General features: G+C 39.1%; 1 protein-coding gene across 2 annotated transcripts in view; it reads left to right on the top strand.

Annotated features, from left to right (window-relative positions):
* USP13 (ubiquitin specific peptidase 13) overlaps positions 1 to 18,994 on the top strand; it is a 53,193-nt gene extending 34,199 nt beyond the window's left edge. For both annotated transcript variants that reach the window (XM_075761495.1, XM_075761496.1), the window contains 12 exons: positions 109 to 202; positions 4,808 to 4,933; positions 6,206 to 6,359; positions 7,400 to 7,574; positions 9,610 to 9,698; positions 10,095 to 10,217; positions 11,833 to 11,859; positions 12,613 to 12,756; positions 13,747 to 13,913; positions 15,307 to 15,469; positions 17,088 to 17,172; positions 17,808 to 18,994. In XM_075761495.1, the coding sequence (XP_075617610.1) occupies positions 109 to 202; positions 4,808 to 4,933; positions 6,206 to 6,359; positions 7,400 to 7,574; positions 9,610 to 9,698; positions 10,095 to 10,217; positions 11,833 to 11,859; positions 12,613 to 12,756; positions 13,747 to 13,913; positions 15,307 to 15,469; positions 17,088 to 17,172; positions 17,808 to 17,901 (1,441 nt within the window). In that variant the 3' untranslated portion in view covers positions 17,902 to 18,994. The remainder of the gene's footprint in view (positions 1 to 108; positions 203 to 4,807; positions 4,934 to 6,205; positions 6,360 to 7,399; positions 7,575 to 9,609; positions 9,699 to 10,094; positions 10,218 to 11,832; positions 11,860 to 12,612; positions 12,757 to 13,746; positions 13,914 to 15,306; positions 15,470 to 17,087; positions 17,173 to 17,807) is intronic.
* The last annotated feature ends 6,084 nt before the right edge of the window (positions 18,995 to 25,078 follow it).

The following is a 25,078-nucleotide window of genomic DNA, read 5'->3' as shown; positions in this document are numbered from 1 at the left end:
TCATGAGGGGGGCAAAGGCAGTAAACCTCTCTTTTTGCTTGGAATAAAAATCTTTTCTTTTCTGTTTTTCTCACGTTTGTTTCCACCTCGCCACTTTCTTCCCTACAGGGCTAAACTGGGACACGGCCTCCTTTCAGGCCAGTACTCTAAGCCACCCATGAAATCTGAGCTTATTGAGCAGGTGATGAAAGAAGAACACAAGGTATTTGACTGAGTTTGTACAGCCTGGTAACTAGGTAAAAGTGATATCCTGAGAAAAGGGAACAGGTGCCGGGCATTGAAGAACACGTGTGGATCCAGCATGGAATGCTTAGCAAGGTGGAATGTGCAGGATTCTAGTCAGGAATATATTAGTCAGGGGTTATTTGTGCAAACCATTAAAGCAACCATTGATTCTGCTAATAGAGTATTCTGCTGCTTCAGTGATGAGTGCAAAAGTTTGTAGACCTTGCAATTTATGTTTATCTTTTCTGAGGAACAAAAAAATCGTTATCTAGAGAGTCTTGAGTATTTGGAAACAAACTTCTAAACCCTCTTTAAATTTCAGAAAGAAGTATAAAGAGCTAAAGAGTTGTTTCCAGGAAGTGTCTGACAGTATTCCATCTGATTTCAGGAGAAGCTGTCTAGGTAATGCAAGATTAAGTGGTGCTGGAGGCTTTCATGTAGATGAAGGAGGGCCCATGCAGACCCATGTCCCCTGGGGCTTTATTCAAGTATTTCATGGTACAGAAATCATGTAGAAGCATGTCTGTGCCAGTTGGATCTATCCTGGAAACACAGAACTATACGTGGGTTTGGATAAAAATTAAAACTCTAATTGCTGGACAACCTGGGGGGAACAATGTATATGTCCTCACTTATAATAATTTACAACAGAAAAAACCTTGGAATCTGCTTTCTCAGAATAGGCAATTTTAGAACAAAGATATGCTGAGAGGCAAGTACTATATTGCTAATGTGCCAGACACAAAGGAGAGTGGAATTAGAGGATCAAATAACCTTTTTTTTCCCATGTTCATATAATAATGAATTTTATTTCTCTGTCATGGTGAGTGTTACCAGTGGGAGATTATCTTTTTAATTTCATTGTAATATGCAGTAATTTTGCAGCAAAACAGGTATTTAGCTCACAATAGCTAGCTAGTGTCTAGCTTCGAGAACTCCAGTATTGTTGGTTCTGTAATCTTCATAGTGTCTTTGTGGTGTTCTTCTGCAACATGAAAGTTGCTTGTTTCTCTTATGCTGCAAAAATCATTAAGGCATGTGTTGGCATTGTAACATCCATAGATCTGTCTTCATCTGTCTGTGCTTTTCCCTGATCCAGCAATGAATACATTCACTCTCATGGTCATCAGAAAGCCTCTTCATACTCTTTGTCCAACAGTCTTTTGGTTTTAGCAGTAAGGATGATTTTTGACGAAGGCCTGACTGATCTATTTGTATTAACAAGGTTCATGGGAACTGCCTGATTCGCTGGTTTATCTTTTTACCTGTTCTTGCTTGCTTTTATGAAGAAGAAAAGCTATCAGTAGCTTAGAGGCGAGATGGAAAATTTCTTATCTTTTTTAAGTTGGTGTGACTTTCCATCAGCCTTTGGAGAGTCAGAAGATTAGTTCAGATTTTGCCTTTCTGCTCAAACTCTGCTGCTTTTGGAATTACCTTTGTTTTCCCTAGAGTCATCCAATTAACAGTTATCTTAAGCAAAATGTTAGTTATTGGGACAATGTTATCTACTCAAATCTGTCATTTTAGATTTGTTTTACCATTCAAACTATCTACCTTGAAACATCTTGTTTAGTGTGATGCTGGGAAAACTGGACCTAGAATATATTTGTGTCCCTGCCAGCCTCTGTTATTGTGACCCCAAGTAGCATGTGGAGTCAAACCACAGACTCCACAGATGGGATATTTAGAAATGAAAGGTCAACTAATAACCAATACTGAAAATACTACCTGCAGAAAAGAGCTGTCTTTATGGAGAAAGGATCTCTGATACCAAGTTGCAGTTTCACACACTGGAGAAGTCATCCATGCTTCTGTCACAGAAGCATGGTGATAGTTTCCATGGAAATAGATATTTTTCTCTACCTTCGTCTATCAGTTATTGATACAGGAATTTCTCCTTCTGAAATCAGAATGCCAAGAAGATTTTGGACAAAGATAGAGCATCTGATACAGATTAGTTTGCATGATCTGAAAGTCCGATGTCTCCTGAGTAATTGCTTTGTAAAGTAGCTATTTATTCTTTTGGAACAACAAACGAATCCTGCTTGTTTCCTTTAGATAAAGCTTAAAACTTATCAATGCATTGCTGTGACTAAGGAATAGTGGAATAGATTTCATCAGACTCCTGACATTAAATTATGTATACTGACTGACCTGCTTTCTAAATGCATGCAGGATATGAGTGAAGAATAATGTGCTGGAAGTTCAGGGAATAAAGCTACATCTCCATGTTTAGCCCAGCAGCCACTACTAGCAATGAGATGTTGAGAACATTTTAATGGCAGATCGTATAAAACCCTGTCAGGTAGCAGTAGCCATCTACTGGAATATAACAGTACTTGTATTGGTCATAACTTCAGTTTAATAAAGTTGTAGTTACATGCATTCAGATTACTTCCTTATCAAGCAAGTTCATAGCATGTATTAGGATTTCAAAGCTTTTACTGCTTTTCTTCTTTGTATTGAAGATTTATTTAGAAAAAAAATCAAGTATAGATATTTTCTTCACTCCCTCACCATGGAATTACCAATCTGTTTTGCTAGTTGGGGGTTGCGGTTTTGGTTTTTTTGGTTTGATTGTGGGGTTTTTTGTTTGTGTGTGTGTGTTTGTTGTCTTTCCCCCTGTTAATACTGGTATACGTACAGGTAGTACTTTGTCATCTGGAGAGTTGTACTGACATTTATAATAAATATAAATGCATAGAATTTTAGGCCTTCAGGGTTTTCAAGTGCTTCTGCTTTGTGTCTATAAAATCAATTATTAATTTGATTTTTATTCTTTTACTTTTTTTTCCTCCCCCCTCCTACACGCAAAGAAGTTCTCTAGCTTTCTGGGTCTTTGGAATTCATCCAAAGTTTTTGGGAGCTGTTGCCTGTAAAAGCATTCATATGAGATCTGCAGTGGTCCAGCACAGTCTATATTTAGCTAAACTGTTTTGCAACTGTTGATGAGGAAAGTATGCTAGGTATTCTATAAATATTCACGGTACTGTGGAGTTAAAATTTTTCACCACAGGAGATTAGTCTGGAAATGGCAGCAGTTTTCTTGGACCCACTTTAACATTAAAAACAGGCTGAAAGCCTAAAGGGTCATCTGCTAGTACTTGATTTTCTTTTTAGAGCTTGGCCATTTCTTCTGTTGTTTTTCTTGTCCTTGAGGTGGAAAGGGTTTAGAGGGCAAGCTCCAATTCTCTTCTATAGGTTGTCACACATGGCATGTTTCTCTTCTCTCTGCTCAAATGGCTCAGTAAAAAGTGCCTAGATGGAAACAAGGCTTTAATTCCAAACTCATTACATTATACATCAGGGCAAATGTGCCACCTTGCCGTATTCTTACTTGTAACCTAGAAAGAAACCTGGTATATAGTAATTTGAGCTGGTTTATGCATTTGTCTCCCCAGTCCTAGCTTTGATGAAAGGCGGCTGAGGACACTGAAGTGATACATAACCCAAGATTCAGAAATTCCTAGAACATCTCTGTGTTCAAGCAATACTGAAACTGTTTCTTTACAAGAGCCTTTAAAGAGCATCCCTGCCTAATGTGGTTGCTGGTGTACTGCCAGAAATTGAAAAAGCATTAAAATTGAGAATCTGCTTCTGATTTCAGTGGGTCTAGGAATACCTTACCCTGGTGAAACCAAGAATAAAATTTTGCTCTTTTAGTGTGTGCTTTATGTGCCTTCCATTTCATGCTTCTTGTTCTATTTTTATATTGGTATGATAGTGCAACTGTAGTAAAGAATGAGATTGGCTGACTAAAAGATATACTTTTGCTTGGATTGTCTTGAAAGTTATTTATTTGGTCTCATGGAAGATGAGGGCAAATCAGAGTAAAAGATTCTGACCCTTTCAAAAATGTTATTTAAAAGGGATAATAACTAGTGTTGTCTTGAGGATACAATTTAGGGTGGTTGGGGAGGCTTCTTAAAGTGGTATAGAGGGTGAGAAAGTCAAAACTAGGACTGTCTTGGAAGCTAGAGATTTTCTGATTTGGGATAGCCAATCAGCTACATCAGTAGGAAACTAAAGGCAGTACGTTATAGTCCTTCAACATGACCAACTCCTGCAAATTGCAAATTCATGTCTGTCCTTAATAACCCATCTGGGAATGTGTGCTGTGCACATTAGTTGTTCTCTGCTTGATTCTATAGAGATCTCTGGAAAGCTTTTGTCCTGAAGAAAGCTGCTAGCTGATATACCAAAGTCCTTCAATGCCCACATACTTTTAGGTAGAACAGGGATCTGAAAGGAATGTCAAATGTTAGAAATCAGTGTAGGCTTTTAGCCTTTCTGAAAATTACTGACCTTTACGAAACCTTCAGTAATCCCTCTTAACTTGCAAATGCAAATGAAAAATCAGATAGAGTGAACACTGTAGGAACTATGATGTCATAAAAAACCCCAAATCATGTTTCAGGACCCTTTCCACTTTTATTGAAATGGAAAACCAGATGAAACCGAAACTATATTTTCTCCAGTGGTGGAAATAGGCCATAGATAGATCTAGTGGAATGACTTTGTGATACTTGGTCCAGGAATGAATAAAATCCTTTTTAAAAAAGTTTTTCTTTCTTTTATTTAGCCTCAACACAATGGAATATCTCCCCGAATGTTTAAGGCTTTTATAAGTAAAGGCCACCCAGAATTTTCCTCTAATAGACAACAAGACGCACAGGAATTTTTCCTACATCTTATAAATCTAGTAGAGGTGAGAAAATCTGAATTACTGCTTCTTTTCCCTGGTTCTATTAGACAATGAGGGCAGAGCTGTTATATGAGTGTCTTATTTTTTATTATACTTTTTTAGCCTTGGATATGTACAAAATGGCACAAACTTAAATGTTTTTTAGTTTATAAACATTTTTTTAATTCTCTCTTCTCTTTACCTCAGACTCTAGCATGACCACGTGTAAGGCTAATGCTGCTGATAACTGCAAGAGATATACAGATTTATAAACATATGTGACTGTCCTTTTAAATTGCTCTTCATTTTAAGATTACATGCTATCCATTTGTTTACCATATTGAAGTCTGTCTTGGAATATTAATGAATTGGGTGGTATTATTATTAATTATTATTCCAAATTTCTATCATTGCTGGGAGCAAACTAATTACCATGTCCAGTTCTGTTACAAATCCCAGCTGTATGTCATTGAATCATTATGGAAGGAAGGATTCCTCTGCTGAAAGCTAAGTGACGATTTGTTGGTTGAATATTTCTGTATAAAATATTAGTTCCACTGAGCTCCAGCTCAATGCAGTGTGTGAAAGAATCAGTACTGTGAATTTTAATGCTGTCTTTCTGAAAAGGAAATTTACAAATACATGCAGTTTTGATCTAAAGCATTTCTTTCTTTTCCATCCTTCCTCTTTTTTTCCATTTTCCCAAGAATCGAGGGTGTTTATTCATATTTTACAGTCTAGCTGGAGTTATTCACATTTGCATGCATAATGTTCCACATCCCCAAATGCATGTACTGATTATAGGGTGGTTGGAAGACATTTGTCTGATTTTTGCCTAATAACAGACATTACCATGAACAATAAAGAGGAGGTATATTCTTTGTACGACATTCCCATCTGGATAATGAACTACAAGCTGATTGTTCTGTTTCAATGCAGATTCAGAGTGGTAGGAGCAATTCTATTTGCTGAAAGGATGCTCCATGTTATTTACCTCAGCTTTCTATTTTTATTGTAACCTGCCAATGTCCCACCTACTCAGTCAGATTCATTAGGTACATACTCTGCAAGTTACTATGTGTAGGAACATGCTGCTGTGTGTGCAGACATTGTGGACTTCAGTGGGATTCTTTGTGGGTGCAAGAGTTCTGCATGCCATAAAGTGCAAGCTGAGCTGTCAGATCGAGGTACAAGATTGGTGTCTTTGTGCTCGCTATAAAACAACCAGCAGCCTTTGGGTTCTCTGGTCATTTTAATGATTTTCACTTAAATGACTGGATCTAATATTCCTTTCAGAGGAACCCTGTAGGTTCAGAAAACCCTAGTGATGTTTTCCGTTTCCTGGTGGAAGAACGCACACAATGCTGCCAGTCCAGAAAGGTCCGCTACACAGAGAGGGTGGACTATATCATGCAGTTACCTGTTGCCATGGAGGCAGCAACAAACAAAGGTAAAGAAAGAAACTGGTCCATTGACTGACTTTCTAGTGACTTTCTCATCCACGAGGGAATGAAGTTCTCACCCCCATGTGGTCTCTCTATATGGACAGAATGGTTCAAAGCAATGTGGCGAATCAAACCAATGAACTGATCAGGGGAAAGTTACTTGGTTTGGTTTACTTTAAAGGAGATTTTAAACATGCATCAGTTTGTGGCTTTACTGTCCTGCAATCAGTGGTGAAGAGCCCTGCAGACTAAATGTATGCTTGAGGTGGAAGTGAAGGGGACATCACAGGAACACTAGAAGGGGGATGTGCCTCTGGTTTCCCTTCATAACTTCAAAATTTTAAATATTTTAAAGCCAGAAGAAACTATTCTAATTATTTGATAAGATCCTTTGAAATAGTACAAGATAGAGAATTCTACCTACTGCCTTTCACTAGCCCACAACTCCTTGAACTGGATGATATATTTTAAAAAGACCATTTTGATTTGAAAATTTAAGTTTTGGAGAACTTTGCATTCTTTGTTCATCAGTTTCAGTGATGATTCTATTGCTTATAAAAGAGCATGTTATTTCCAGGTAATGGCTCAGGAGGTATATTAGTTTATGAATTTAACATGTGGTGCTGCTCAACCTGCCAATGTCAGGACTCTTTCTAGGTCATACATAATTCCGTCCTGTCTACAAAGTGAGGTGATACAGATAGCAATAATTTTCCAAGTCAGATAGAGCTCATAAGTGGGTAGTTGGTGTTACTATTAACACAGGATTCTGGCTGTCATGGCAAGATTTTAATTGCCTGTTGCCCGCTTTTTCCAGTTCTGTGTTTTCACCATGAACAGAAACCTTCAAAAAAGAGATGTGGTTGCAAGCGTAGCTTCTGATCCCAATGCAGGCAAAAAGATTTGATGTCTAATTAGAGCCATGTAAAAGTTTTGTTGATAAGTAGGTTTTTGCAGTTCTAAAACTTGCCAAAATAAGGCTGGTGAGGGACATCATAGCTATGACCATGTTCATTTAGCTTTTAGTGTCATATCTATTTCTCAGATGAATTAATTGCCTATGAATTGAAAAGGCGAGAAGCAGAAGCTGCAAGGAGACCTCCACCAGAACTTGTTCGTGCCAAGATCCCATTTAGCGCATGTCTGCAGGCTTTTTCTGAACCAAACAACGTAGAGGACTTCTGGAGCAGTGCCCTTCAAGCAAAATCTGCAGGAGTTAAGTAAGTGTGTGTCTGGCAGCGTATTAAAAACCTGTATGGTAGTGAGGTGTGCTTATCTTGCTGCCTGGACATGATGCAGAAAGAAATAGAAAAAGGCATAGTGGGCTTTGGCGTTGTATTAGTGTTGGGGCTTGTAAATGTAATGTGCTGATCAAGCCTGATGAGAGTGGTAATGAGCAATTGAGCAGGAAATAAATTGTTCTCAACTGTCAAACTCCAAGAGGTGCTGCAATCTGTTTAAGAGCTTGAACTTTAAATGCTTATAGCTTAATTATCTGCCCACATTTTAAAATTGGACCCTATCTACTAGTGATAGAGCTCTGTATTGTGTGGTAGGAGATATAGCCTGAATCTCTGCTTAGTCTCTTGATGTCTTCATTTGACTAAAAATGGTGAAGGACATTGTGTGGCAACAAAACAGGGTGAAGCAAACAAAGGCTGTTTCTTGTGAGAAAATTCTTTAGATGGATGCAAAATTTTGCATTTGTGAAGTGCTATGCTGAAAACTTTGTTTGTGTCTGGATTTCAACCCATCACCTTTGCATGCTACAGTGTTTGGTGGCACCTGTTAAGTTTGCTGTCACTTACATGGCGCTGTGGTACCGGATGGACAAATAAAAGAAGGAACTCATCTTGTGTGTTTATAATCAGGTAGATAAAAGAAACCAGGAACATACTGGGCTGAAAAAAGCATTAAGAAACAACAGGAGGGAGGAGAGATCAGTGAAATTTTCAGGAGCAGTATTTCTTGCTGAAAACAAGAGTTAGTCTCTTACCTGGTTCCATTTTTGTCAGTAGCAAGGAGTGGTTGAAAATCGGGCTCTGCAACAGGTTTGCTGTGGCCAGGTACCTTCTATTTTTAGATCACATATCAATGACTCGTTGCTATCTTAGCATACAGTTTCACTGACATTGTATTGAAAAGTGGGAGACAAGTGCACATGGTGGAGAAAAATGCAGCAGAAATATAAAAGGTTTTTGTATTACCTATGAACATGTTGGGAGAACATTCTAGTCTTTAAATAGATCCAGGGTTAATTTGTAATTTAGCTGTTCTTCATCCCCTAAGTCTTTAAAAGCATTGAAAGATGAAGAATAATTTGCTATTTAAAATTCAAAAGTTTCATGCTGCAGATGATAAAGTTACTAAAATTGCAAGGTGATGCTAGCAAGAATTTAGAAAGTAGTTATTTATAGTATGGTAGGAAGGCCTTATATTTATGATGCATTTACTGTATTTTACCCAGAGTTAGGTGAATTACAAGAAAGGACGGTGTGTGTGAACAAAAGATAAAGGGAAGGATGCAGGAGATTAAATATGGGGGAAAATGGGAGCATAGAGGAGGACAATGGTGGTTACATATAATGTTACATTGTGTGTTCAAGATTAAACTTTTTCTTTTCACTAAGTAAGCAAATATCAGGGAACCACTTAAACTGAAGAGTCATCCTCTATTTTGATAAATATTATAGTAGCTCAATAAGAATATCATGTAGGTTTTTTATATAGCACTTTCATGTGAAAAACTACAAATGACAGCTTTTTTTAATCTTTGCTTAATGAAATGCTTTATAGGTGGGCTGATAACTCATGGACAATGCTACTGTTACTAGAACGGGAATGGAGAAGAAATAAAGCAGAATTAATTGTTACTCCATTCTGTCTGAGCTGAGTTTTAAACTTATGCCCTGAAGTTCTAGCCAATATATCAATCAGAATTTATTTCCTGACATTCAAGTTCAGAGCAACTTGAGTAAGCAAGTTTAATATTACTTGTTTTCTGTAATCTTCTTACAAGCTGAATTGTCTGCAAGGGTTTGGGCTGACATTCAGGATATGAATGTATAGAAAGCTACTACCACACTTCTGCACTGTACTTGAAAACTTTTTTTGTGAAATTTATGTTTATAAAATCCATCAGTAATCATTTCACTCAGGTCTAAAGTTACTCATCTCAGTGTGCATGAGGTACCGAAATCTGTGTCGTTTGTGATTTTGTTGCCTTCACTGATTTGTATTTCTCATGCTTCCCAGAACTTCTCGTTTTGCTTCGTTTCCCGAGTACTTAGTGGTGCAGATAAAGAAATTCACCTTTGGCCTTGACTGGATACCCAAAAAGCTTGGTATGTGCCTTTTATATTTACCTTCTTCTCATTCTATCCAAGAATCTTTAAGGTATACACATTTTGGTCTATAATGAGGACCTGGCTTGAGTCTCAAGTTTATACTGTGAAGATCCTAACTGAATCTTCTTTTCTTTTATGACAAATTTTCTTCTTTTCTTTATGACAAATTAAATGAATCCATCACGTCTGTGGAGTTAAAATACAGTTTCATGTAGTCTGACTTCCTAGTTAAATTGTGCTTTTGTGTTTCAAATTTCTTAAATAACTGTTTTCAGGAGAATCCTGGCTGTGTTTGTAGCTTCAGTACCAGAGTCCCCCCTCTGAAGGGGTACGTTGCACCATGAGGTCATTTTGTCAGATTCAGAAGCTTAGCCTGTTTCTCTGCTTTTATAGATGTTTCTATAGACATGCCAGATTTCCTGGATATCAACCATCTTCGGGCCAGAGGTCTCCAGCCAGGAGAAGAGGAACTTCCAGACATTGCTCCTCCCATTATCATTCCTGATGATCCAAAAGGTATTTACTAACTTCTCTCCTGTATTGCCCTTTCCCTCTAGCACATACTGATTCTCCTTAATCTTCACCAGACCCCTACGTTTATGAAAATCAGCTACATGCAGACACTGTCTTCTGTCCATTCATTGACATTTAGTGCACGTTCATGACTCCCTTTCAGTAAAGTCACTGTGCACTTCCCAGGGCCTGGTGTAGGAATTGGTCTTAGAGCCCTACGCTGAGTCTCATGATAGGTGTCAGAAGTGGAGCATCAATCCACTCATTTCTTACATTAGCATAAGAGGTGTTACTAAACTGCTGTTGTCTTTTGACCGCTTTTGAACTAAATTTTGTCTAAAATGAGGTGATAAAGTAGTCTGGGTGGTACTGTAGCTAAATCAATCTCTTGGTTCTTGTATACTCCCTTGTGTACAGTATATGGTCAGAAGGAATTTTACAATGATGTCAGCTGCTGTAATTATTTGCTGTAGGATTTTAGTGTACAGCTCTGAGCAGACGGTCTTCTGTTCAGTCACAGAGTTTATTTGGATAACTTGAAACACTTTGATTCCAGGTGGAACAACAAACACACCATGTCTGCAGAATTGATTCATTCACAGTACAACAATACTGTAGACCACAAAGGGCTACAATTTAAGAAAACAGCTTTGTAGGCATAGATTAAGATTAAAAATCTTACTCCTTTTAAATTACAAGAATTCTTAGGTTGCAGTAGGACCTACCAGCTGTGCATGCATGCATAGTCCATTTCTCTGGATGTACGTGGGCTGTACAGCCCATTAAAAAAGGCTCTGTCTCAAGGAGCTGATGTAAAACTACTGACTGAAATATTTGTAGAGCAGAAAGAGGGGTGATTAACATGCTATGCTGCTTCCCGCCCCCCCCCCCCCCCCCCCCTTAAATACTGTTTCTTTTAAGCTAAAGTTCAGAAACAAGAATATTGAAATATCCTCCTTCCTTCTTCCTTGGGTTTCTCTGGAGAAGGAAATGGTTTATAGCAAGTAAAGTCATGTTTTTATAGTGTGACTTTAGTCCCAGGTTGTTGCAATTTTCTCCAGATGACATATGTTTGAGTGCCTCAGTATTGCAGTAATGCAACTACTCTCATGACGATTGCCCCATTTGCTGTATGCATGTGAAAGGAAGGTAGTACCTGAAATTGTGTGTCAGAGCAAAGGTTATGGCAAAATTCAGCTCTCTAAAGGTTTTAATTTTGTCCCTTATCTCTAGGTTCCTTACCAAGGCCCATTTTTTTTATCCTCTTACTCAGTGGACTGACCTAGTTTTAGTGTAAGTGCATGGATGATGTTACCTTATTTATAACAAAATAGATTCTTGCTTAAGTTGGTTTAGGTCAGCCATCAGCTATATTTCCTACTAGTCTATTGTACCAGTGACGCTTTGCTCTGAGTTAAGGCAATTACTGGGCAGAAACATCCCTGGTCTAATTCCTGGCAAAAACATCAGGGATCTAAGGATGAACATGCCCTGCCTGTATGAGGTCAAATGTTTCTATGACTTTAAAAACATGGAATGTTTTTCCCATATGAATCACCTCAGCACTCATACAGCTTCATACAAGTCCTTTTCCTTTTTCTTCTTTCTCAATTTTCAGATCGTGTGATGAACCATTTTGTGGAGTGTACGTATCTCATTTTTCTGAGACTGGTATTTCATCTGCTTAAAAAAATTGTCATGCTTTTGCTCAGCTAATCGCTTCTCTGTCCTCATAGAAATGCATGGAGTATTGCCCTGCATGCTTCTAAATAACAGCTGATTTTTGTACTTGTTCAGCATTTACTTGCATGTGTGCAGGACTCCTTTAAGAGTCTGTAGTAGCATCAGCGTAGCCAGAATATGAGCTGCTCCTCTATCTGCTGCTTACCAGCAGGATCTTGCAGTTCTGGGGGTCACAGCTGCTTGATCCTGGCTCCCCCTGGACTCTGACCTCAGCTGAAGCTGTCAGGCCCTGTCATTCAGAGATGAAGTTCAACTGGAGACTGGTAGATCCAGTAGCCGTTGTTTCTCACCAGCAAGATCCTGCCTTTAACAGAGGTGATTACTTTTGGCTGCCACCTTTAGCTAAGTTGAGCACCTAACTTCTTTACCCCTTGAAATCCACTGGTGTGGGTTTTGTAATAAATAAAGTCCTGTAGGAATACATCAAGGTTTAAGGATCTATGTAGATTACTGAGACAAAAGATTACCAGTAAGTCCATAGCAAATACTGTAATGCTTTGTACAAGGCTGTTTTCTAATGGGTGTGGGTTTATTGCGGTACTGAAACAAATTCAAGTCATGCGTATTGTAATATGAGGCACCATGAATAACAATAAGAAATACTATACAATAGATGAAATTAGACTTTTATATTTTAGAAAGTCCTTTCTTGTAGCTCTAGATATTGATGAGTCTTCAGTTATGCAACTGGCAGAGATGGGTTTTCCTTTGGAAGCATGTCGGAAAGCTGTGTACTATACAGGCAACCTGGGTGCTGAAGTCGCTTTCAACTGGATCATTGCACACATGGAAGAACCAGGTCAGTGATTGGAAGGTGTAGGTTAAACTCAACTCCTGGTTGTATATTTTGGCAGTCAGTAGAAATTCTATAACGTGTGACACAGAAACAATGGCCCCGTTCCCCACCCCAGGAAACCTGGAGGTGTGAGTGAATTTTCCTAAGCTGCTCCTGGAATATGCCGATCTTGACCATTATGTGGCATCCTCTGCCTAGAAGAAGACAACAAGCCTAAGCTACACCAGAAGTACACTCTCCTGTCCTCACTGATGGTGTGGGCCAGCTGTCTGTTTTCCACCCTTTGATTAGGTCCATGCTGCTAAGGGGGAAGCTGACTTGTGATCAAGTGTAAGTACAAAGAATCCTGTGGTCCAGATGCTTTTCTTCCATATCAGCCTTCTCTGTCTCAGGCTAGAGCATTCATGCCGTACTTAGAACTTGGGCTATCTACTGTTGGAAAGTTGCTAGATGTTCTCCACTTCCTGTGTTTCATCCATACAAAGTTTGGACCCATGATTCAGCACTGAGTATACCTGAGCACTCCCTTGCCAGGGAACTCCAGATTTGGTTGAGTTCACACTTCACTGTGGGTTTTTGTGTTGCTTGTGTAAATGGGGAATGAGTTTCACTTGGGCTTAATGGACATATTTCAGCTATGGAATCAGTTCATTCTACATCTGTACATGTATCAGCTGGATTGTCTACTATTCTGGTGTCATCATTGCTTCCATACCAATCTTTGCTACTTTTCTGCAGCTGTTTCACTTCTGTGATGTGCCAGGTTGTTCCAAACTGCTCACCATGAGTTTGTCCACCTTGGTATTTTGTGATGTGCATGTTCATCTTGGTTTTAAGGCTTTCTGCACATCTAAATCCCAACTGGGCCAGTGAAATGATCCTACGTTGGTTTCAGGACTGCTTTTGAGGTCCTGTTTGTTTGTTTGTCTTTGTTGTTGACTTTCCAGTTCAGTGGGGCAGAAGAACAAACTGATTAATGTTTGTTTGTTCCAGACTTTGCTGAGCCATTGGTCATACCTGCATTTGGAGAAGTTGCTTCCAGTGGAACAGCTGTATTCGGAGCTGTTGGGCTAGATAACCAACCTCCCGAAGAGATCGTTGCAATTATAATTTCCATGGGCTTCCAAAGAAATCTAGCAATTCAAGCGCTAAAAGCAACAGTGAGTTCCATGAGTTATTGGTAGCACTTGAGTTTCATTTCATATTATGTGCTTTGTACATGTGCATGCTCAGATGCCTTTGAAGCAGGCGTATAAAAATCTAGGTAGTGGCTGATGCGCATAGACCTTTTCTGGCAAAGTGCGGGATGTCTGACTTCTCTGGGTTAGAGTTGGGAAGGTGGTTTGTGTATTTCACTTCAATGTTAAAATATGGAGCAAAATGAGGGAAACTTAGCTTCTTTTACCACCTGTTGAGAAACAACCTGGATGCCTAAAGACTATGCATCTTCAAGATGACAAACCAGGGACCATGGGGATTAATTGTGGGAGGGTTTCTTTTCCATCTGTCAAGCTTCTGCAGAGAGCTTGTTGAATGCTATTTTCTAGGAAGATAGAGTATGTATCTTACAGGTTTTAAGTGCTGTCAAACATGATCCTTGCTCTGCTCAAAGGATGAGTAGTAGCATAGAATCATAGAATGGTTTGGGTTGGAAGGGACCTTAAAGATCTTCTAGTTCCAACCCCCCTGCTGCGGGCAGGGACACCCTCCACTAGACCACGTTGCCCAAAGCCTCATCCAACCTGGCCTTGAACACTTCCAGGGATGGGGCATCCACAACCTCTCTGGGCAACCTGTGCCAGTGCCTCACCACTCTCACAGTAAAGGATTTCTTTCTAACATCTAACCTAAATCGACTCTCCTTCAGCTTAAACCCATTACCCCTTGTCCTGCCACTACACTCCCTGAGAAACAGTCTCTCACCATCTTTCCTGTAGGCCCCTTCAGGTACTGGTAAGCCACAATTAGATCTTCCCTGGAGCCTTCTCTTCTCCAGGCTGAACAACCCTAACTCTCTCAGCCTGTCCTCATAGGAGAGGTGCTCTATCCCTTCAGTCAGCTTCATGGCCCTCCTCTGGACTCACTCCTCCAACAGCTCAATGTCTTTCCTGTACTGAGGCCCCCAGAGCTGGACACAGTACTGCAGGTGGGGTCTCACAAGAGCAGAGTAGAGGGGCAGGATCACCTTCCTCAACCTGCTGGTCACACCTCTTTTGATGCAGCCCAGGACACGGTTGGCTTTCTGGGCTGCAAGTGCACACTGCCAGCTCATGTTGAGCTTCTTATCAATCAATACCCCCAAGTCCTTCTCCTCAGGGCTGCTTTCAATCCATTCCTTGCCCAGCCTATAGACATGCTTGGGATTGCGCCGACCCACGTGCAGGACCTTGCACTTGGCCTTGTTGAACTTCATGTGGTTTGCACAGGCCCACCTCTCCAGCCTGTCAAGGTCCCTCTGGATGGCATCACTTCCCTCCAGCATGTCAACCACACCACACAGCATGATGCTAAAGAGTGTATTAAAGGCTGCTCTTTTGCTTGTTTGACTTGCAGAACAATAATTTGGAGCGTGCAATGGAATGGATCTTCAGCCACCCTGAACTCGAGGAAGAAAGTGAGCCTGCTTTAGACATGATGGATATGGAGAACAATGCTAATTCCAATATCCTTGCAGAGACAGGGTCAGAGGGACCCAGGATCAAAGATGGGTCTGGAAGTAAGTTCTCCTTCAGCTTAGAAGTGGCTGTCATGTTTCTGCGTCACACCTACACCATTTGTAGAGCTTCTTGCTGTTTTGAAAGTATTTATCGTGGGTTTTTGGACATGATTCAGACAATTTACTTCCAGTCTTGCTTCTGGGGCTCCTAAGTTCGGTGGGCTGTGTTTGCTCAGAGAACTCCTTTCCCTGGACTCATTAAATAACCTGAGTCCAAGTTGCTTGTTGCCATAGCATGTAAGTGTCTCCTGACCCAGCTTTATTTTTTGTCTTGTTGCTATAAGATAAAAAGACAAAGAAAAGCTAGAATGTTTAAATCTTCAGAGGCTGGGCATCCTAAAGATAACACTGCTGTTACAGACCACCTGAGTTTCTGTCCTCCTGTGGTCTGATGGGAGATTTGATAATCCCTTCAACCAAGTTCCTTATTCCAAAAGTGGCAGGTATAGTTGGTATCCTGCATGTACTGCTTTGTTACTTTCTTTTGGTTTTTTTCTTTGAGGTGCTATGCTAAATAAACCACAAGATGGAGCTAACATACAGCAGTCAAAGCTGTGAAGTAGGTAAAGAACCTATTCTAAGTGTAAAAGCACTAGAGTACAAAAGCTCAGCGGTGGTTCTAATGTAAGGATATCACACAACGTTTTCTGAAGGGTCTTTAGTGACCAGTTCTAATAACTGTAGTATGTTCTAAACTTTTACCTCTGATCTTGACTGTAATGGTCTTATTAAAAAAAAAAAAAAATTAACAGCCAATTTGATTTCTGTTTCTGTGGTTGCTGTTATTATATAAGAACATTCATTTCTTTATAGTGTTAGAAACAAAGACCAATCTTAAGTCTCTTGGAGACATGGGAAACATTGATTATCATTAGGTTAAAAAAGAAAAAAGATTTGGAATAATTATTTTTTGTGGTACTTAGCCTTTATAGACTGAGACCATTTACTGAGTGCCTGAAATCCTGATAACCAACATGATACTGTAAAATGGCTCCAGAAAGCCCTCTCCACCAAAATCCAGGCCCCTGTCCTTATGCAATATCCTGAAAGAAGGTACCCTTTTACTTTTGGTGGTAATTTGGGTGAATGGCATGAATGGGTGGGGAACAAGAACCAATGCTGAGTTCTCCAGAGACATTAAGCACAAAAACTGGCCTCGTATTAAAGGAAGAGGTTTTTTGCCAGTCCTCTCTTTTATGGGCTGCTGAAATATAAACATGTTTTTTGTTTGATTTGTAGGGGATCTGTGATCACACTTACAGACATAGCTAATTCTTGAGCAGAATGAACTCCCTATTTGGCACTTTCTGTGCTGCTCTCTGTGAACTGGGAATGAATCTGCTGTTTTCCCTCTCCTGGTAGGGGCTGTGATCACAGCCCTGCTGTATGGGCACAGATCTGTGTGGATTTGATTTAGATTGGTTTGATGTTTGACAGCGAATCTGACCGCTAGTTAAAGTGAGAATATACTGCAGTCTTAACAGAAACTGTGTTTGGGGATGCAGAGTCTGACTTAGGAGTGCTTAGCTGCTACTCCAGTATTAGAAAGTTTCTCCTAGAGTCATATTGCAATGTTAGCAATAAAAGACTTATGGTCCCATTTGTATTTTTTAAACAGGATATGAGCTGTTTGGGTTCATCAGCCACATGGGAACATCCACAATGAGTGGCCACTATGTTTGTCATCTCAAAAAAGAAGGAAGGTGAGTAGAATTGGGAGACATGGACAAGGATAAGCAAATGTTTTCTTTCAAACAGAGCAGGGTGTGTATTCATGGCAGACAAAACATACATGTTGTTACCAGGTATACCTTTCCCACCAAAGAAATGAAGATTGTTACAGATTGTAGATGTGATGAGTTAATTCTGATTCCACTGAGGTCTACACTGAAACGTATCATCTGCTCACCTGTGCGTGCTGTTCCAAATCTCTGTTTTGGGGCATCAGTTCTGTATCCAGCTTTGTTTATCTGAGCTTCCGCCAACTTTCTTTCAATCCCCAACAATAGAAACCCATCAAACTATGGGCTGATACTAGTATTGCTACTACAGCAGTGCTGATCTTGGCTGTGATTTTGATGTGTTGCTATTATATGGCCTTGGGAATCCTTGATTTTCCTTCATTTGAACTATAACTACACATTCCTCTGCACATTCTTCTTCCTATTCAGTTCCTGACTGTGCCAGTAAACCTGCTTCGGCTGTTTCTCTGATCTTTTGTTGCAATATCTAATTTTAGATTTTAAGCTCTTTGAAGTTTGAGTCTGAGAAGTCCCTGATAAAACTTGTGATGATGTTGACACATGGAATGTAATCAATCTTTTTTTTTCCATTTCAGATGGGTGATCTACAATGACCTTAGAGTCTGTGCCTCAGAACGACCTCCCAAAGACCTGGGCTACATTTATTTTTACCACAGGATACCAAGTTAGGCCTTAAGAAGCCATAAGCCTTTTTAACCTGCCCAAAAAAGTGTACAATAAAAAAGAAAATCTAAAACCAACAAAAGACCCCTAACCCTTGGACTGCCAAAAAGCAAAGCAAAACATGGGATGTTTATAGTTTATTTAAAAACAGTCATTTGATGCCGCCTTAAGTATTAGAGGGAAAATTTCTATTAGGTAATGTATAGTACATTGTTTTAAATTTGTACACCTTAAAGGATACCTTAAGACCATGCAGATTACTGGTGGAGTTTGCAGCTAGCATATGGAGAAAACAGAAGTTTCAGAGTTGAACAAAAATAGCCCAGTTCAGCCCAGCTCCCGCCTGTTCTGTCCATGCATCCATGGAAGACCACAAAGGAATATTTGCGTTTTTGGTAACTGGAAGCCAGTGTTTTCAATCAAAATCCAGACCATTTAGAGAAATCATATTGTATATAAAGTTGAAGGGAGGGGGTGTGCAAGTATTCTTCAAAGCAGAATGTCTTATTTAAGAGATTTTTTTTCAGTACAGTGAGAAAAGTCAACTGAAGTTATATCTGTTGGAATTCAGTTTTATAGTATTTTGGTTTGCCTTTTTGATGCATAAACCTAAGAAACTAATGGAGATGGAAGCAATCTCCTGTCAGTGCCCTGTATGTTTTCTGCCAAAGAGAAATAGTAAATTTTATTTTTGTAGACATAGGTTTCTTCATCTTCTCTTGGATGTTTGTTTTGCAAGTTCTTCCAACAGATTCAGGATTACAGATGGCTAAAAGAAGCAGACTTTAGGATTATAAAATTAAACACATACCCTCAGGAAAGGCAAGGCTATTACTTAAATTTTATTTTCTTATGAAGGAGGTAAAGAGGGGGTTAATATCTCATTATGTCTATTTCAGGGAAATTTGCATCTAGACCACTTATAGTCCAGCTGAAATTAATTCTCTGACAAAGTATTCACAGTACATTTCTGCTTTCTGCCAAAGATTGCTTAAATATGTAGGTCCATCCATGAGTGGGAGAAATTGCTTAGTAAAATTGCTGATTTATTGATTTGCCTCCCTCCCTCAAAAAAACAACCAAACAACAACAACAAAAACCCCAAAAGAAAAACCAACCCAAAACCAACAAAAATGCAACAAGAAGAAAAACACCTTGAATTGATGTTTCAGCTTTCTTTAAAACTTGCAAACACACCAATAATCTGATCTCTTCAACAGACACCTTTTAAAAGGGGTTTTTGTATCTCTGGCAGGGATGAAGGGGTGGGTAGGTAGGGGCTGGCCTTTCCTTTCTTTTTTGGGGGTGTTATTTCAGTTTGTGTCACAGGCAAAAAATATATATATGTGGGTTTTTAAATTGTATTTGAAAATGCTAATTCTAGAAAAAATACAGTAGTGAGTGTGAAACCTTTCATGATTCCAAAAAAATACCCCAAAGGTTCACAAGTGTTGGCCACTGCTTAGAGACTGTTGCTGGAGTTGCCTCATATAATCTTGCTGAACCTTCAAAATAAATTGGAACAGTAAAAAAAGAAATAAAAATCCTCCTTACAGACTGCAAGAGAGGCAGGGAGGTGTAATAACATTTTCTCTGCAGTCAGTGCCTGCAAACATAACAGCAAAATTCAGGCAGCTACACACTACAGAAGAGAACCCAAATTAAAAATCTGGTTATGAATAGGGAATTTTATTTTTTCCAGCATTTGGGAAAAAAAACAGTTCTCCCTCTGGTCATATAGCCTCATGCAGAGCCAAAAAACACTGTTGATTTTTTTTTTAAATCAGTTTTTGATCTTAAAAGATTGAGAGAAATTCTAATGCAATAATTTTGTAGAGGGCAAATGGTACGTAATTGCTGGGAAAGCGTCCTGCGCTTAGTGCTCTTATTGACACAAAAGAACAGCGTCCTAGCACATGAGTGAGTGGCTCCTGTGAGATTCAGCTGCCTTGTAATTATTGAGCCACCAGTTCTGGACAAAATAAAAGCTGCCACTAATTTTTCCTTCTTCTAGGTTTTGAATATTTGTGTATTTCACCAGAAAATGCCAGATTTGAAAATGGGATCAGGAAATTATGCAGTGATACATCTTCTGTTTAAAGTGAAAGAACAAAACTTCTGTATGTCTGTTTGTATGTTTGTGCTATTTCATTCTGGCAGTAGAAAAAGGACAAGAGGCCTCTTTTGTGGTTTTTTTTCTTTTTTTAATTTTTTGAATGCTCAGTTATATTCCAAGGAAGTCCACACAATAGCTTCCCTCTTGCCTCATGAACTTAAAGGGCTATTTATAAACTAACAAGATCTGGTCACCACTACCCTTTTTGTTTAGAAACCTTGGGTAAGTAAAGGCCAACAGAGTTGTTCCCATGTTCCTTATTAAACTGGAAACATGGCTGGTCTCGTAGGATTAAGGGTGGAGCTTGGACTCTTGCAAACCATTTGTCTTGTACATCCTAAAACTGGAATGGCTGTGGGACTGATTGATCTCAGTTAATAGGAGGCACACTTTGAAAGCTGGCAGGTGATAAACTGGAAATGGTAAATGAAAGGGGAGAGCCATTCTCTGGCTCTGAGAGGTGAACTGTAGCACCTCAGCTTCTGAAAAGCTTTTCAGTTCATCACTCTTGTGTACTGCCTGACTAAACTACCCAGTGGGTCAGAAGTGCAGGGAGCAGTTCAGGGGAAAAGCTTATAGATCTTCTAAAATTTAGCACTTGAAAATATGTCAAAGTTCTTCAACTGTTTGAGGAATTACCAAAGTAGTGGTTTCCTTCCTTTTTCAAATGGCCAGTTATCTCACTTTTGCGATGGGTTATGTGTGAAGAACATCATCAGTCTGGAGGAGCAGGATGTAAACTCCTGACTCTTCAACCTAATGTGAGGGAGAGGAGTTTGGGGTTTTATTTGTTTCATTTTTTAAACTTCATCATGCAGAAGCCACAATCGAACAGACTGTACTGAATAGATGACTAATTTATCAGGCTTAGCCTGCTAAAATTCACATGCACTTAATTGTGCTGGGCAAGGCCTCTGCTCAATCTGGGCAATGGCTGATGAGGAAACTCCATGTGTCTGGGTACTGCAACAGCTGTTGGGGGGTTAGGTGTGCTGAGAGCTTCTTGACAAAAAACAATGGAAGAAAAATAACTGTGAGCTGTTTGAGACAATCTAACATGAGAATTATGGCAAGCCAGGATTTGGCAACAAATAATGCTCTTATTTCTTGGACTGATTTTTACTTTTTTGTATGATACACTTAGGTTAGGAGAGTGGAAGGAAGAAAAACTCAACAACTTCTCCTTGTTTTCCCCTCTCATTCCTAGCAGCATGCTGAATCCGGTAGACCCCTCATTCTGAGTCACGATCTCCAGTCTCCAAAACACATGTAGACACAGACTCCTATTTGATCTTCCTAGCTAAAATATAATTAGGATAAAATTTTAATTTATTCAAAGCTGTGATTTAAAAACAAGCCTAGATGTTCTGGACTACTATTACTTGTAATTCCACGGGGTTCAGCAGCATTACTTCTGACTTACTTTGGTGTAACTGAAACAAGAATCAGTCCATTTTCATTGATTTAGGCAGCCTCCACTGGGTCATAGCGCACATTCTGAATAGGATGCAACCACAGCTCGTTTGATTGTTTTAGAAGCATCTCCAATTCATTCCTTTTGTTCTCCATCCTGGCAGCAGCCATTTGTATCTTTACTGTTTTCATGCAGTGAAAGACTATGCAAAATATGTAACTGGACATAACTTTTTATTCTTTTCCCATTGCCCTTCCTACCATAATGGCTGAGATCAATTTCTGATTTCTATTCACTCTTCAGTGGTTTTACTGTTGTATCCTGGAAGTGTCTGTACTGGTTTACTTGGCACCATTCAAGAGTTGTTTGCTTGAAACACTGTTAACATTTTGGAGAGTATTTGTCTGAGATGAGAAAGGTTGTGAATGACATTGTTGCAACTGTTTTAAATTAAAAACAAATATTCCCACATCTTGTGACTGTGTGGATTCTTGCTGCTTTATTTCCTGTATGAGCTGAAGAGGAATAGACTGAGTAGGTTTTGATGCTGCCTCTTTCGTTATTCTTTGTGGTCATGTTTGGTGTTTTACTTAAAAAAAAACAACAAAAAAACCCCCAAACAAACAAACAAAAAAAACCACACACACACAACAAAAAACTGAGTAAGGAACAAAGAGGTTTGTGAGAGTCTTCATTTCTTGTGACTCATGGAACTTCTATGGATTGGGAAAAAAAAAATCCGGAAGCCCTGAGTGGATATAAAACATGGCAAAAATAGAAAATAGGATTTAAACTAAAATTGATTTTTTTGTTGTTTTCAACTTTTAAGCCAGTTGACGTTCTTTGAACACAAAAGCTGGCAACGTTCATGTGGAAGAGTGTTGTCTTTTCACCCCCAAAATCCTGCTTTATCTTGGTCTGTAATTCAGTAAAAGAGAAGTCTTTTTTTCCTCACATGTAAGGGCTTTACATAGCAGTGTGACCATTGGGACTCTTTGGTAGATGCAAGAATAGACCAAAAAAGAAGACTGAGGGATGGCAACTCTTTTGTCTCTTTAAAGGATCATGGGACCAGGAACTGGAGGGAGAGGTAAGAGGTAAACCTTCTGGGCTACAAGTGACATTTCCTGACATAGAAGTAGAGGACACATGAAGTGTAAGGTAAAGATAAGAAAGGTAAAGATGGCTCAGCTCCTGAAGTCCAAATTTAATTATTTGTTTTGGTTTCTTTTCTATCGCAGATGTCCTTTGTGATCATTGCAAGTCACGTCGCACTGTGTTCACAGCACTTGTAGCAACTGGAAGAGGTGGGAGAACGTGGCCCCTTGTGCAAGCTAAAGGGCCCCGTTCAGACTTTACGCAAGAGCTTCTTGTATAGGATTTGTACCCGTTAACTTTTGTGGACTGCTTGTGGAAGGCAATATTAGGTAACTGACAAGTTAACACTGCCCCTGGTGTCTGTTTCCCTTCACTAAATTGGGAAATAACACTTCTCTGTCCCTTAGGTGTGCTGCAAGGATAAGATGAATCAGGGAGATGCTGACAGCTGTGGTGAAAGACAAATAATGTAAAAATATTGAAGACATAGTGCATGGTTGACAGCTGGTGTGGAGTAGGTGATTATATTTTCAGACTTCTTTACTTTCCCAGTGATGATTTTTTTTTTTTTTTTTTTTTTTTTTTTTTGAGCAGCTTTGTATGATTTGGCACTAACGCTCCTCTCCCAACCACTCTTTGCTAGGCTTCAGGACTGCAGTGCTGTGTTCCTGGTCTGTGTTGCTACAGAGCACATAACTAATGGGCATTCCTGCTGCTGCTTTGTTGGTACGTTTGAACAGCAAGAACTAAACTAACCTTAACATCTCCTGGCAAAACATGCCAGAGTCAAGAGCACACATTACTTGCATCCTAAGGGTTAGTGTGTTTTTAGTGACTGTTCCCTTTTCTTTAGTAGAAGGTTCTGGTTAAAGCTATAGCAGCCAGTTGGCTTTTCTGACAGAGCTTTCCTTCTACAGGCTGTTATCTTCTGGGTTGTTTTTTTGTGGAGCAGCCCACATGCCCATTGAGCGTCAGCCTTCAGATCGATGCCAATGTTGGCCTGCTTTGTCAATAACCCTCAGCTGTAATTGTCACAGCCCCCTTGCTGGTTGTTGTCTTTTCTGACCAGCAGCGTACTGGAATTTGATGTCTGTGCTTATGTTAGCGTCCCATAGCAAAAGTATAAAGAAGATGTCATTTCTACTCTGCCAGCTCTTTCACCTCATCACATGAAAGCCAAAACTGAAAAAAATCACTAGCCAATTCCCACTGTGGTTTATGGGATGTTGCTCGAGTCACAATTTCAATCACTGAAAGTTTGCTTTGTTTTTTCAGAAAGGTTGTGTAATTCTGTTTTAGTTTTGAGGTGTGCAGTTGCATAATCTACTTTTTTCCCTTTTTCTTCAAAATGCTTTGGGCCAGACCTCAGCTAGTATAAATTCCAGTTGTAAGTATAATTAATCAACATGTTGAAATAAAAATAAGTCTACTTCAGAGTAATGATGAATTTATGAAAAATGTTTGGTAATGAAAAAAGCCTCTTCTGGGCTTAATTTTTAAGCAGAGAAGCATGTTCACATTGTAAACAATAGGATAGAAGATCTCATTTAAAAAATCCTTTATTTCACTTGGACAAGTAGGTCCCTCCTTCAATTCAAGTAATTATAGTCAAGACCATTTTCCAATTGAAAAGAGATTTTGAAATATTTGAAGCCACAGACAAAGTTTATTTTTAAAACATATTTAAAAATTGCACAGTTATAAATACAGGTAAATAAATACAATTTAATATGTGGAAAAGAACCCAAGGAAGGCATGCTTCCATTACAGTACAAAAATACTACATTAAATGTGGTGCTCTGCAAATAGTAACCTATGACCTTAATAAATTTAACACATCCAATATGCACATCATTCATTTTTGAGGAAATACATTATTTTAAAGAGCAGTGCAAGGAAACATCAAATTAAAGCATCAGTAAACTACAGGTCTGTGTTTAGTATTACACACAGCCGATAACACTAGGTATACAGAGGCAAAGTTACCTGTAGTAAGAAACTAATCTTTTTACTCTGTATGTACTTACAGACTCAGATTCTCAATCTGGGTCAGTATGAACCTTTGTAACGGAATGTAAACATTCAGGCGTAGGGCTGAACTCCCACCTCTGCATCCACCACCCACCTCACTGCTAAGCCTTGCACCTACACTTAACTATCAACGCAAAAAGTTAAGTGAGCAATGTAAGTCTTTGCAGCAGCAGGGCTCTTCAGATGGCCCAGGTGAAAGTATCTGCCAACCCTATAATCTCTTCTTTCTTGTATATTGGCTTAAAAATAAAGCCAAAAAAACTGATGCAAGATTGCAAAGGTTTTCAAACTCTTTACAGCATATAGAAGAAGCTGCACAGAATGCCTCTCAAAACTATATAGTTTTATTTTACTCTAGATATGTTATACTCTGATATATAAAATATATTTATAAATGTTTTGATTTTTCTGAATTTACAATAGATTACTGATATTAAAAAGTCTATTTAAATTAAAGTTTTAGCCAATGTCGATGGCATTCTGTCAATGTGGAAGGGGAAAAAAGATCAAAGCACATTGTCTTG

Source organism: Balearica regulorum, chromosome 9 (genome assembly GCF_011004875.1).
Source record: "Balearica regulorum gibbericeps isolate bBalReg1 chromosome 9, bBalReg1.pri, whole genome shotgun sequence".
Taxonomy (NCBI): domain Eukaryota; kingdom Metazoa; phylum Chordata; class Aves; order Gruiformes; family Gruidae; genus Balearica; species Balearica regulorum.
This window is presented reverse-complemented; position numbering and strand designations above follow the sequence as displayed.